The sequence below is a fragment of the Pelodiscus sinensis genome, chromosome 14, assembly GCF_049634645.1.
Source record: "Pelodiscus sinensis isolate JC-2024 chromosome 14, ASM4963464v1, whole genome shotgun sequence".
NCBI lineage: Eukaryota > Metazoa > Chordata > Testudines > Trionychidae > Pelodiscus > Pelodiscus sinensis.
This window is the reverse complement of record NC_134724.1, coordinates 12,719,726-12,731,765: the sequence shown is the minus strand read 5'-3', so window position 1 is coordinate 12,731,765 and position 12,040 is coordinate 12,719,726. Positions and strand designations below refer to the sequence as shown.

General features: G+C 49.4%; 1 protein-coding gene across 1 annotated transcript in view; it reads left to right on the top strand.

Moving 5' to 3' along the window:
• ST8SIA2 (ST8 alpha-N-acetyl-neuraminide alpha-2,8-sialyltransferase 2) overlaps nucleotides 1-9,053 on the top strand; it is a 64,683-nt gene extending 55,630 nt beyond the window's left edge. The window contains exon 6 of the mRNA XM_075897018.1: nucleotides 8,768-9,053. Coding sequence (XP_075753133.1) covers nucleotides 8,768-9,053 — 286 coding nt within the window. The remainder of the gene's footprint in view (nucleotides 1-8,767) is intronic.
• Nucleotides 9,054-12,040: the final 2,987 nt, after the last annotated feature.

Here is a 12,040-nt window from a genome sequence, read left to right as displayed (position 1 = left end):
GTATTAGTGTGGTATGTCCTGTGGTTGTTGGTAAGAATCAGGTTAGGTGGTTGTCTATAGGAGACTATGGGTCTGTCTCCCAGAACCTCTTGGGCTACGTCTACATTGGCACCCCTTTCCGGAAAAGGGATGCTAACGTAGCACGTTGGAATAGGCAAATCCGCGGGGGATTTAAATATCCCCCGCGGCATTTGCATTAACATGGCTGCTGCTTTTTTCCAGCTTGGGGAAAAGCCAGAGAAAAGCGCCAGTCTAGACGTTATTCTCCGGAAATTAAAGCCTTTTCCGGAGGATTTCCGGAGGTGTACCAGTAGTTCGGAATAGAGAGCCTAATCCAAACTACCTACTCTGTGCCGCGGGCACAGAGTCCACACTAACGGGCATTTAAAAATGGCAGCGCCCGGCAAGATGCAAATGAAGCCCGGGATATTTAAATCCCGGGCTTCATTTGCAACTTCGGATGCCTACATTAACCACCCTAGTTCGAACTAGGCTGGTAGTGTAGACATACCCTTAGATATTTCTAGCAGGAATCTTGAGTAGTAAGAGGGTGGTCTCCTGTTGTCTGGTCATGCCCCTTATCATTTGGTTTCTCTCCTTTATATTTCTTTTACCCAAGATGGGAAATCTTTGTGTTCAGTTCATATTTATCTCACCTGAAGTGGAAATGTATTAGATACAAAATGAATTCCAACATCAGGTGGCTAGGCCACATGTCCTGACACAACCAACCACAATCCAGGCTTACACGGAGGGAAAAAAAGCATTCACACATCATTAACTCGAGCTCCGAGCCATGAAGTGTCCAGAGCATCAGTAATGGCCCTCATGAGCACATTTAGCACTATAGACAGAGCCACACTTCATATTTCTAACTTCACATACAAGAATGATACATGGACAAAAATAGAATGTACACATTCAGCAGCTTGCAACTTTTAAAATGATGCGTTAAATGATGTGTTATACTAGAAAGTGTCTTCGAGTAACAGACATTCCTATTCAGAAGCCAATTTTCATAAAGCATGGGGGGGACTCATGCCATGCTTATCATCTTCTTGGGCCCAGAGTTTGGATCCTTTCTCCTTGCCACCTCCTTCCAACTCTTCAGCACTAAAGTAGGAGGCACCTTTGCCTCCTGGCACCAGCAGATCCCTGGACATTGAGAATGGAAAGAATTTTTCCCATGTGTTGCCAAGAGGTAGTTCAGAGGGTGGGCACTGCTGATGCGAATCGCCACCCAGTGATTGTAAAGTGACTGGAACTAGCTGGTTCTGGTGGCAAGCATGAGGGGGATGGAGCCAAGGTGACAGGCTCAGTGTTCAATGTCAGAACTGAGTATCTGCAAAACGAGGGGGGGATACATGTGATTTTTATTGTAGGGTTACACTGAATATTGGGCTGCATGTACATGTTGTTGTTTTTTGTAGGGTTGCTCCTCTTGCTGGCATTGATATTTTTTACCATTAAAAGATTCTTTAAAAGGACATAAAACATCAAGCATAAGTCAGACATTGGACATAGATGCAAGGAGGGACTGTGAGGGTGTGGCCATAGCTGTCTGGCATCCAGAAGCAGCCACGCCTTTTCCTTGCTTCAGTACCGCTGATCCCTCATGCTTTTTGCAGCTGGACAGTTTGCTCTCCAGCCAAACCAGAGCTCTGCCTTCCAGGATGCCCCAAAGCACAAACCAGAAACAACACCCGTCAGAATTTCTCCCCTCAGAGCTGCAGGGCTGTCTGATTCCCTCTCCAAGAAATGCAGCTGAAGGGCAGGGAATCTTTTGCTGTCCTGCTGCTGTGTGCTTCAGCCCCTATTATGAAAACCCTTGGGGCACATCCATACAAGAGGGCTGAAGCTGAAATAAGCTACGCAACTTGAGCTACGTCAATTGTGTAGCTTAAATTGAAATAGCTTATTTCGGCTTTTGGCGCTGTCTGCACAGCAGGAAGTCCAAGGCAGAGCACTCTTCCTCCAGCTTCCCTTGCTCCTCGTAAAGTGAGGGTGACAGGAGTCGGAGTAAGAAATCCTCCAGCATTGTGTCGAAATACCTGCTTGTAGTGTAGACGCAGACTATGTTATTTTGAATAACGCTAGTTATTCCGAAATAACACTGCTGTGTAGACGTCCCCATAGGGACCATCCACAATGCCAAAAAGAGCATCATGGCAGCAAGTCTCAGAAACTGGGTCCACAGGCGCCACACGGTGGGGCTCCAGCAACAGGGCTGAAAACAGAGTAGATGATCCCGCTCAGGCTGAAGTCCAGGCTCCAAAACCCAGCAAGGAGGAAGGTCTCAGACCCCAGGCCCTAGCCCAAGTGGCTAGAGTTGCTAGTTCCTTGGCAAACCTGCTACTAAATGTTGCCCAGTAGTACAAGCCCCGGAGGCCTGAGTCAGTTGGCCAAGGGGTTTGTTTTGCAGTGGAGACAAGTCGAGTCCGCACAGCAGTCGGAAGCGTGACCTGTGCCATTGTGGCTAGCTCTCAGCTAGCTAGCTCCATAACAACAGCCGTGAAGGTGCAGCAGCACTGACTAGCCACTGGAGGACAAACCCAGAGTTCTGGGTGGGCTTGGACGGCCCATGTGGCCATAGCTGCACTGCTGTCATCATTCAAGCTCCTTAGATCAAAGAAAGCTCGGCCATGTCTCCATGTGTTGCAATCACGTCTCTGACTGCAGCATAGACAGCTTGCCCTGTGGCCAGAGGTCAGGGAATGTTTTGGGGCTCCTATCCTTGACAGTGGAACTTCAACAAGGCCAGGGTTCATTAATAGGTTTCCTAGAATCTATAAACAAATACCCCACCCCCAAAATACCTCTGATAGGGTCTGACGGAGCCAGTATTCTTCATGGAGTCATATGACGGCCCCAGGTATGTCACAGACTATAAGGCTATGTCTCTACTATGAGATTTGCCAGAAGAGGCAATGCAAATGAAGCGCGGATCAGCATTTTCTCGCACTTCATTTGCATAATCTCTTCCGATTCGATTTTGCACAAGGGGTTTTTGTGCAAAAACAAGCAGAGTGGACATTTCCTTTTTGCACAAAACCCTCTTTTTGCTCAAGATCGTTATGCATCAAAAAAGGAGGTTTAAGGATCTTGCGCAAAAGGGTTTTTGTGCAAAAAGAAAACATCCACACGACTTGTTTTTGCACAAAAACCCCTTGCGCAAGAACATCTTGAATAGATTATGCAAATGAAGTGTGACAAAATGCTAATCTGTGCTTCATTTGCATTGCCTCTTTCTGCAAAATTTGTAGTATAGATGTCGCCTTCGATGCCAATGCCAGACCAGCAGAAGTGGTAAAGGGAAGTTTGAAGCTGTTAAATTTTATGAGATAGTCATCCCTGGTGCAACTCCTTCAGTGTGAACAGATGAATTTGGCTTTTCAGGTATCCCTGGGGTTGCTGGATTACAGTCGCATCCCTGCTGAATGACTTTCCCCGGCTTCTCATTATGAAATGGCTGTAACAATAGTCCATGTATCAGTTTAATAGCTGCCCTCAGGCGACAGTGTAAAATTCACTAGCACAGCTGTTTCTTGGCCACCTATAGGATAACCCTGTGCTTCTCTATCATGGCAAAGTTTTATCTTTTTCTTGCTCAAACATATGGGGCCAGGCAGGTCCAGAAGCTGCAGGGACAATATCTCTGAGTAGGGATATTCAGAGGCAGGCACACAATGCCCATCAACATGTTTTTTTCCCTGTCCGCACCACCCTCTCAAATGCTGCTAGGAGAGCAAGTCAGCCATTCCAGAGAGCAGTATTGTCCAAAGGCATCCCTTCCAGACCAGGGGTGGGCAAGAGAGCCTCCGCACGTCGGATCCAGCCGGACAAGCGAGTTGATCCGGTCTGTAGATGCCCAGCCGTTCCCCCGCTCCCAGGCCAATCAAGACCTGGAGACGGGGGAGTGTGCAAAGTCTCGTCCCCCCACCAGAGGTGCGCAGCACCGAGAGTGAATTGCCAGCTGTTCAGAACACAGGGCTGGCCCACAAACATTTTGGCACCTGAGGCAGGGAGCTCAAATGATGCTCCCATGCCCCCTCGCTTGGGCCAAAACTTTGAAAGGTCTCAATTCTGCCTCCTTCCTCCAGCACAGCACTCCACCATCTCTGTGCATCTAGAACAGATAGATACATATGCCCCAGCAGCAGACACAATTTTCTACACTCTGGGTCCTAGTGGTGCCTCCCCCCTCTCCTCCACAGTCTGGCACCTGAGGCGGCACCTCAGTTCACCTCATGGTAAAGCCAGCCCTGTCAGAACAGCTGGCAATTTATTCTAGGCACCAGGGGGCAAAGACATCACACTCTCCCGCTGCCACCAGGCCAATTAGGCAGAGGCGCAAGGAAGTGTCCTGGACCTGTTCCTTCTGCCCAAGACCCCGTCCCTTCCATAGTGGCTTGGGGCCACTTCAAAAATGTGTGAAGGGGCCCTTTAAAAATTATTGCCCACCCCTGTTCCAGACAGATCACAACAGAGGGCTTTGCTGTGACCACAGGCAGAGTGCAGCTGGGAGATGGTGACGGCAGTGCTTAGCAGCCAGCAAGCAGCCTCACTAAGCTAGAGGAAAGCAGGATTGTGTTCCCAGCATGCCCTTAGGACTCTACTCCAAATTAGCTACATTTAAAAAATTCTGCTCACTAGCTCACTTAGGAAGCATCATTTTTTTCTCCATCTAGTTGAAGACCGTCAAGTAGGTTTTATACCAGCGCAGTTAAATGTTCCTGGTTCCTTGCAACGCTAATTTGCAAGACTGAGGCTCAGATACTGCATAGGGATCCAGCTGAGTGGGTCACACCTGCAAGGAGTCCCGCAGAAGACACAGTCTACACTACACTTTCCCGTCGATCTAAGATACGAAACTTCAGCAAGACGAATAGTGTAGCTGAAATCGATGTATTACTCACTGCAGTGTCTTCCATGCGGTAAGGTCGGCGGCTGATGTTCTCCCATCACCTCCACCTCTAGACTCTCTTCTTGTCCTGATGGAGCACTGGAGTTGACAGGCGAGTGTGCAGAGGTCAATTTATCATGCCTAATCAGACACGATAAATCGGGTGCCAGTGGATCGATCACTGGAGCGTGGATCCACCATGTAGTGGAGACAAGCCCTCAGTGCCTGCACTGTGGAGCAGGACCCTGAGAGGGCAAGATCAATGATCAGAATGCTGAACGACCTCTCAGAAATGCTGCCCAGAGCCACCAAACCCTATTCGGCATCCCCAAACATAAGCCCTGTCAGCCTGGCAGAGGGTCTCTTTGAAATCCCAATTACACATAATCCATGGGCATCTAAAGTGAACGTACCCCAGGGCGGGTGTTTGAACAGGCTTCCTCTGGACTCTGGGGAAGTGCAAGCCAGGCGTTCTTCTTCACACAGCATGTAGTCAACCTGTGGAACTCCTTGCCAGAGGAGGCTGTGAAGGCTAGGACTATAATAGAGTATAAAGAGAAGCTAGATAATTTCATGGAGGTTAGGTCCATAAAAGGCTATTAGCCAGGGGATAAAATGGTGTCCTTGGCCTCTGTTTGTCAGAGGCTGGAGAGGGATGGCAGGAGACAAATCGCTTGATCATTGTCTTCGGTCCACCCTCTCTGAGGCACCTGGTGCTGGCCACTGTCGGCAGACAGGATACTGGGCTAGATGGACCTTTGGTACTGGATATGACCAGTACGGCCGTTCTTATGTTCTTATGCATGCTCACATGCGAGCAGCCACTGCTGGCACTAGAGGCAGTTCTGTCTGCAGCCAGGGATGTCAGCTGTAGAACACGGCCAATATCAAATGTGATTTGGTAGGGAAGGGTACACCTGAGGGAGATTTTCCACCTTCCCCCATCCTTATGTTGGCATTCACTTCACAGTGCTCACTGCTCAGTGGGGTGCGGAGATGCTGTGTGCTGTCAAACTCCAGGAGCTAGTAAAAACGCTTGTGACCACACAATCACATTGCAGTGTTTTCTATCACAGCCCACGACACTACCATGTTCAACAGAGCTTCTGCTGTATCTTCACCCATTGCAACAGGGTGTAACTTCTGCCCCTCTTCTCTGTCGTCCTAAATAATAGAATAGTCAACAAACCACGGCTGCAACACTCATGTACACACCTGCTATATGCCCTGGTACTCCCCAATGCTGTGGTATGTTCTGATAAGGGAGTTCAGAGGTGATCGTGGGCTTTAATAGCCTACAGTTCTGTGTTTCTCAAGCCTTTCAGCTTGGCAACCCCTTATTCGAAGTAAAAAATATTCATTCCCCCATTACAGTCACTAGAAGAGCCAAAGTCTCAGAGGAGTTGCCGTGGTAAATCTGTAACTTTAAAAACAATGCGTCATCCTGTGGTACCTTAGAGACTAACAAAACTATAGATAGTATCGTGAGCTTTCATGGGCAAAACCCACTTCTTCAGATAAGCTTGAGTGGACAGGAAGAGTCAAGACATCATGCATCAGCCATCACGATGAGCTTCCTGTATAATCTCCATGTGCGTGTGTGTTTCGAGAGGTTGACAGAGACTACTTGCCTGGTCTATAGTACTGGTCTTTCTCTGCTGTAAGGAAGACTATTATGGACTGAACTATCGAGGGCCACTACTGCCAAGGATATTTTTTCTCATAAGGGCTTGTAGCAAGGTAAAGCACTCAGGGTATGTCTACACTACAGCGCTAATTCGAACTAACTTAGTTCGAATTAGTTAATTCGAACTAAGCTAATTCGAACTAACACATCCAGACTAAAAAACTAGTTCGAATTAGCATTTTGCTAATTCAAACTAGCATGTCCACATTAAGTGGACCCTGAACCGGGGTTAAGGATGGCCGGAAGCAGCGCCAGCAGGGCATCAGATGAGGACTTAGAGTGTGGAGCTGCTGCCTCAGGCTAGCCAAGGGCTGTGTTTAAAGGGACCCGACCCCCACCCCAGACAGACAGTTCTCAGGGGTGCCCTGCTTGCAAAGCAGTCCTGGCTTGGAGTGCCCTGAGAGCCCACACTGGCCACATCACAGCACTCGGCCATCAGACTGGCTGCACTTGCCGCAGGCTGCCATCTGGGGAGAGGGGGCAATTGGGGGGCTGCAGGAGAGCTTCCACCCCCAGAAGCCCGCAGAGCCAGCCCAGTCCTCCCCATCGGGGGCTCGTACCCCATTCCTCCCTCACCTCCTTCCACTTACCCTTCCCTAGCCCCTCTTCTTGATGTACAAAATAAAGAAAATGTGTGGTCAAAAATAGAATCTCTCTTTATTGAAGAAAACGCGGGGAGACTGGGAAAAGGAGGTGGGAGAGGGGAAGAGAGAGGGTGGGAGAGGGGAGGGCAACTACAATGATCAGGGGTTTGGAACAGGTCCCATATGAAGAGAGGCTAAAGAGACTGGGACTTTTCAGTTTAGAAAAGAGGAGACTGAGGGGGGATAGGATAGAGGTCTATAAAAGCATGAGTGGGGTGGAGAGGGTGCATCAAGAAAAGTTCTTCATTAGTTCCCATAATAGAAGGACTAGAGGACACCAAAGGAAAGGAATGGGTAGCAGGCTTCAAACTGGTAACAGAAAGTTGTTCTTCACAAAGCAAATAGTCAAGCTGTGGAACTCCTTGCTGCAGGAGGCTGTGAAGGCTAGAACTAGAACAGAGTTTAAAGAGAAGTGAGATCAAGTCATGGAGGTTGGGTCCATGGAGTGGTATTAGCCAGGGGGTAGGAGTGGTGTCCCTGCCCAAAGTTTGTGGAAGGCTGGAGAGGGATGGCACGAGACAAATGGCTTGGTCACTGTCTCCGGTCCATCCCCTCCAGGGTTCCTGGGGTTGGCCGCTGTCGGCAGACAGGCTACTGGGCTAGATGGACCTTTGGTCTGACCCAGTACGGCTATTGTAAGCTCAGGGCTCAGGGTCGGGGGTCTCAGTGGACCACCTTGATTTTCATGCACACCTGCTCCTGGGTGGCCAGGCTGGCAGCTCTCCTGCCCTAGATGGTCACTTTCCTGTGCCTAGTGTGGAGGTCGTGGACGAGGTCCACGATGTCCGCACTAGACCAGGCGGGTGCCTGCCTCTTGCGGTCCCGGGCAAGCTCCTGGGAGCCGCCAGCCTGGTCCCGGGAAGAGGGGGAGGGCTGGGGGGCATCGGGTGGCTGGCTCAAGCCGTGCCAGGTGCAGGGTCTGCTAGCTGGGTGCTGGCAGGCTTGCACCTGGCACGGGCACCGTAGCCAGCCCGTGCCCCTTTAAGAGGTCCGGGGCCGGGAGGGGGGCAGACGAGTTTCCCTGGTGTTGGCCAGAGTGGCCACCAGGGAAAGCTGGGGAGGGCTAGCCTCCCACTAGTTCAAATTAAGGGGCTACACACCCCTTAATTCGAACTAGTAAGTTTGAACTAGGCTTAGTCCTCGTAGAATGAGGTTTACCTAGTTTGAACTAAGCGCTCCGCTAGTTCGAAAATAAGTTCGAACTAGGGGAGCGCTAGTGTAGCACCTATCAAAGTTAATTCGAACTAACATCCGTTAGTTCGAATTAACTTTGTAGTGTAGACATACCCTCAGAGACCACAGTGACAAGTGTGTTGTCAGAGAGGCAGATGCTCAGTCATGAAGCAACCCCAGCAGTAGTTATTTCTTGGCCAGCAGATCTGATATACCCATTAGCCATCGCTCGCTGCTGAGTGTGTCTTTGATACAGCATGGGCAGAGGCAGGGAAGGGGAGGGTATGTGACATGCAGGCTGGGCATGGTGAGTCTTGCTATGGCATGAATAACAGGATTTGATTTTCTCTCCTCTTCCAGGTACTGGCTCACAAATAAAGTGCACATAAAACGACCCACCACTGGCCTGCTCATGTACACGTTGGCCACCCGATTCTGCAACCGGATTTATCTCTATGGCTTCTGGCCTTTTCCTCGCGATCAGAACCAGAACCCTGTCAAATATCACTACTATGACAGCCTGAAGTACGGCTACACCTCCCAGGCAAGCCCTCACACCATGCCCTTGGAGTTCAAAGCCCTAAAGACGCTGCACCAGCAAGGCGCCTTGAAACTGACTGTTGGAGAGTGTGATGGGGCCACGTAAGATAGGCGTCTGTGGCTCACCTTCCTGCAGGCGACACACCACGGGAGAACGAGGGAGCGGGAGAAAAGGATGAGCAGTGGCTAGTAGGGTTGGTTTTCTTTGTTAACGTGCAGAACCGTGACACAAATATATATACATGGTGCCTATATATATTGACCTGAGTATTATAGTGTGTGGTGTTTACCAAGGGAAGGAGAGACGAGTTGCAGAAAAGGCTGAAGCTGCCATCCGTGCTCGAGGCTTTGCCTTGGGCTGGTGAGCCTCAGGAGGAAGTTAGTTCTACGACGTCAACAATGTTTGAAGGTCACCTTGGTTTTTCAGAGTACTTTAGGGTGACGGGTAAATGTTAGACCATGTGTGTAACTGGTCCAAGGTGGGTAGTTAGGGTCTGTGTGGCCAAGAACCCGGGTGCTGGCGCTTCCCAGTGTATAGTGTTCTTGGCTTAGTGCTAATAATGGGGTTGAGGGGGGAGTGGGGAGGGAATCTTTCTTTGGAGCTAAACAGCTGAGAGGTTGCCTGAGTGACTGGACAAGAACTTAGAAATGCAGCAGGACCCCGCAGATCACCGCAATCCCTTCCCTGCATCCGAGCCGCCTTACTGCCTCCCGGCACGTAGCATCGTCCAGGTGGTCACCGGTCCAGATCGATCCCAGGTGGTTTGGCGAGAAGAACAGCCACTGTCAGAGTAGCCTGTTTGGAAAGGCCACTGGACTCCGGACAGAGACCTTGAGCTGCAGTGTGAGATTCGCCTAGGATGTGACTGTGACTCCAGGAGATACCAGAGGGAGCTCTCAAAGGCAGGCTGATTGTAATGAGGCTGTCAGTGGAGACACAGGGCCTGCTGGGAGACCACAGAGGGGCTAGCAAAGATCAGACTGGGCTGACAGTCTCAGAAGGATGCTGTGTTTATGTTTTTTTATTCCTCTCCTTGAGAACTAACAGAAAAAGCAAAAACACTGGAATGTAGCAGGTGGGCTGTTGCAGATCAGCACAGTCAGTGCTAATGCTTTGCCAGAGACAAAGGGACTAAGCATCTACCAGAACTCTTGAAAACCATAAGCACATTGTTAACTCCCAATTCCCAATCACTACCTGTTAAACAGCCCATTCTTCTCCCCACTCCAAAATTAGTAATGGGCCTAAGTATCAGCTAAGCAGAAAAATCAAAAGTGAGGATTTAAGGGACCCTGTCAAGATTAAATCATACGGGTAACATTCACCTCTGCGCAGAAAACCATCATGAGGCCAGTGCACTGTTTAAGACTCTGATAGTCCTTCTCTGGAAGACTTAAACAGGACAACAATGACCCTTAAGTAAGGATGTTAGATGGAGATTAATTACGTGGTGTCCAACCAGTTCTGAAGCAGTAGCCACTATAGTAGCTACTACTATAGCCGACTAGCCACACTCACCCAGCCAAATAGCCACATGTGGCTGGCATGTTGGACACCACGGGATTAATTGAACAATCATGTAACCGCATCAAATATTACCAGTTGCACGACTGTTGGCTCTTCCCCGCGGGCAGGGCCGGCAGCCAGTGCACTCCCGGCTGCACTCCCAGGGAGCCCCTAGTCATCCTCCAATGCCGCCTCTGTATCAAAGGCAGTGGCATGCGGTGGCAGGGGTCCACAGACTGGCGCCTGCCTGCTGCTCTACGCTGCTGCCTCTGGTACAGAGGCAGCAGTACAGGGCAGTAGCAGCCCCTGCAGACAGAGGCTGTGCCAGCATCCCACAGAGCAACCTTCCCTGACCCCCACTGCACTGCTGCCTCTGAGAGATGCAGCAGTGGGGGATGCATGTGATCGATAAGATTAACTGATGAGATCAGGCTTATCGGCTAATCGGTATTCATCTAAACTATGACAACCCTAGTACAAAGATGTCAAGCTGGCCCTCCACATAGGGGTGAATTTTACACATAGTTTAAATACATCAGTCCCTTTCCCAGCATTGCTATTCTTATTTACAATAAGAGTGAAGTTGTTCCTAAAAAACAAATTTGGTCTTCGCTTTGCCAGGGAAACTAGATTGATCGGGTTAGTCAATTTCACTGCCAGTTTCTATTTCAGTTTGATTTCCTAATCTCATTTGTCAGCAGAATGCAGTTGGGTTTGGATTAGAAAAGAGTGCAAAAGGTTTAACTTAAACAAAACCTGCAAGAAATGGCTTTACAGAATTTTGTTTGTAACCATGAAAAGTTCCTTTTGTATTCGTTTTTTTTTTTTAATTGACATGATGCCTACATTGTGGGGTTAAACTACATGCTATCCCTTTGATATCATCTTTATTAATGACCTGGATGGATTGCACCCCCAGAAAATTTGTGGATGACACTAAGATAGGGGTAGAGGTAGATACGTTGGAGGCAGGGATAGGGTCCAGAGTGACTTAGACAAATTAGAGGATTGGGCGAAAAGAAATCTGATGAGGTTCAACTAGGACAAGTGTAGAGTCCTGCACTTGGGACAGAAGAATCCCAAGCATTGTTACAGGCTGGGGACCAACTGGCTAAGTAGCAGTTCAGCAGAAAAGGACCTAGGGATTAGAGTGGATGAGAAGCTGGATATGAGTCAACAGTGTGCCCTTGTAGCCAAGAATGGCATATTAGGGTGCATTAGGAGGAGGATTGCCAGAAGATCTAGAGAAGTTATTATTGCCCTTTATTCGGCACTGGTGAGGCCACATCTGGAGTATCGTGTCCAATTCTGGGCTCCGCACTACAGAAAGAATGTGGACGCATTGGAGAGGGTCCAGTGGAGGGCGATCAAAATGATTAGGGGGCTGGAGCACATGACCTATGAGGAGAGGCTGAGGGATTTGGGCTTATTTAGTCTTCAGAAGCGAAGAGTGAGGGGGGATTTGATAGCAGCCTTCAACTTCCTGAAGGGAGGTTCCAAAGAGGATGGAGAGAGGCTGTTCTCAGTAGTGACGGATGGCAGAACAAGGAGCAATGGTCTCAAGCTACAGTGGGGGAGGTCTGGGT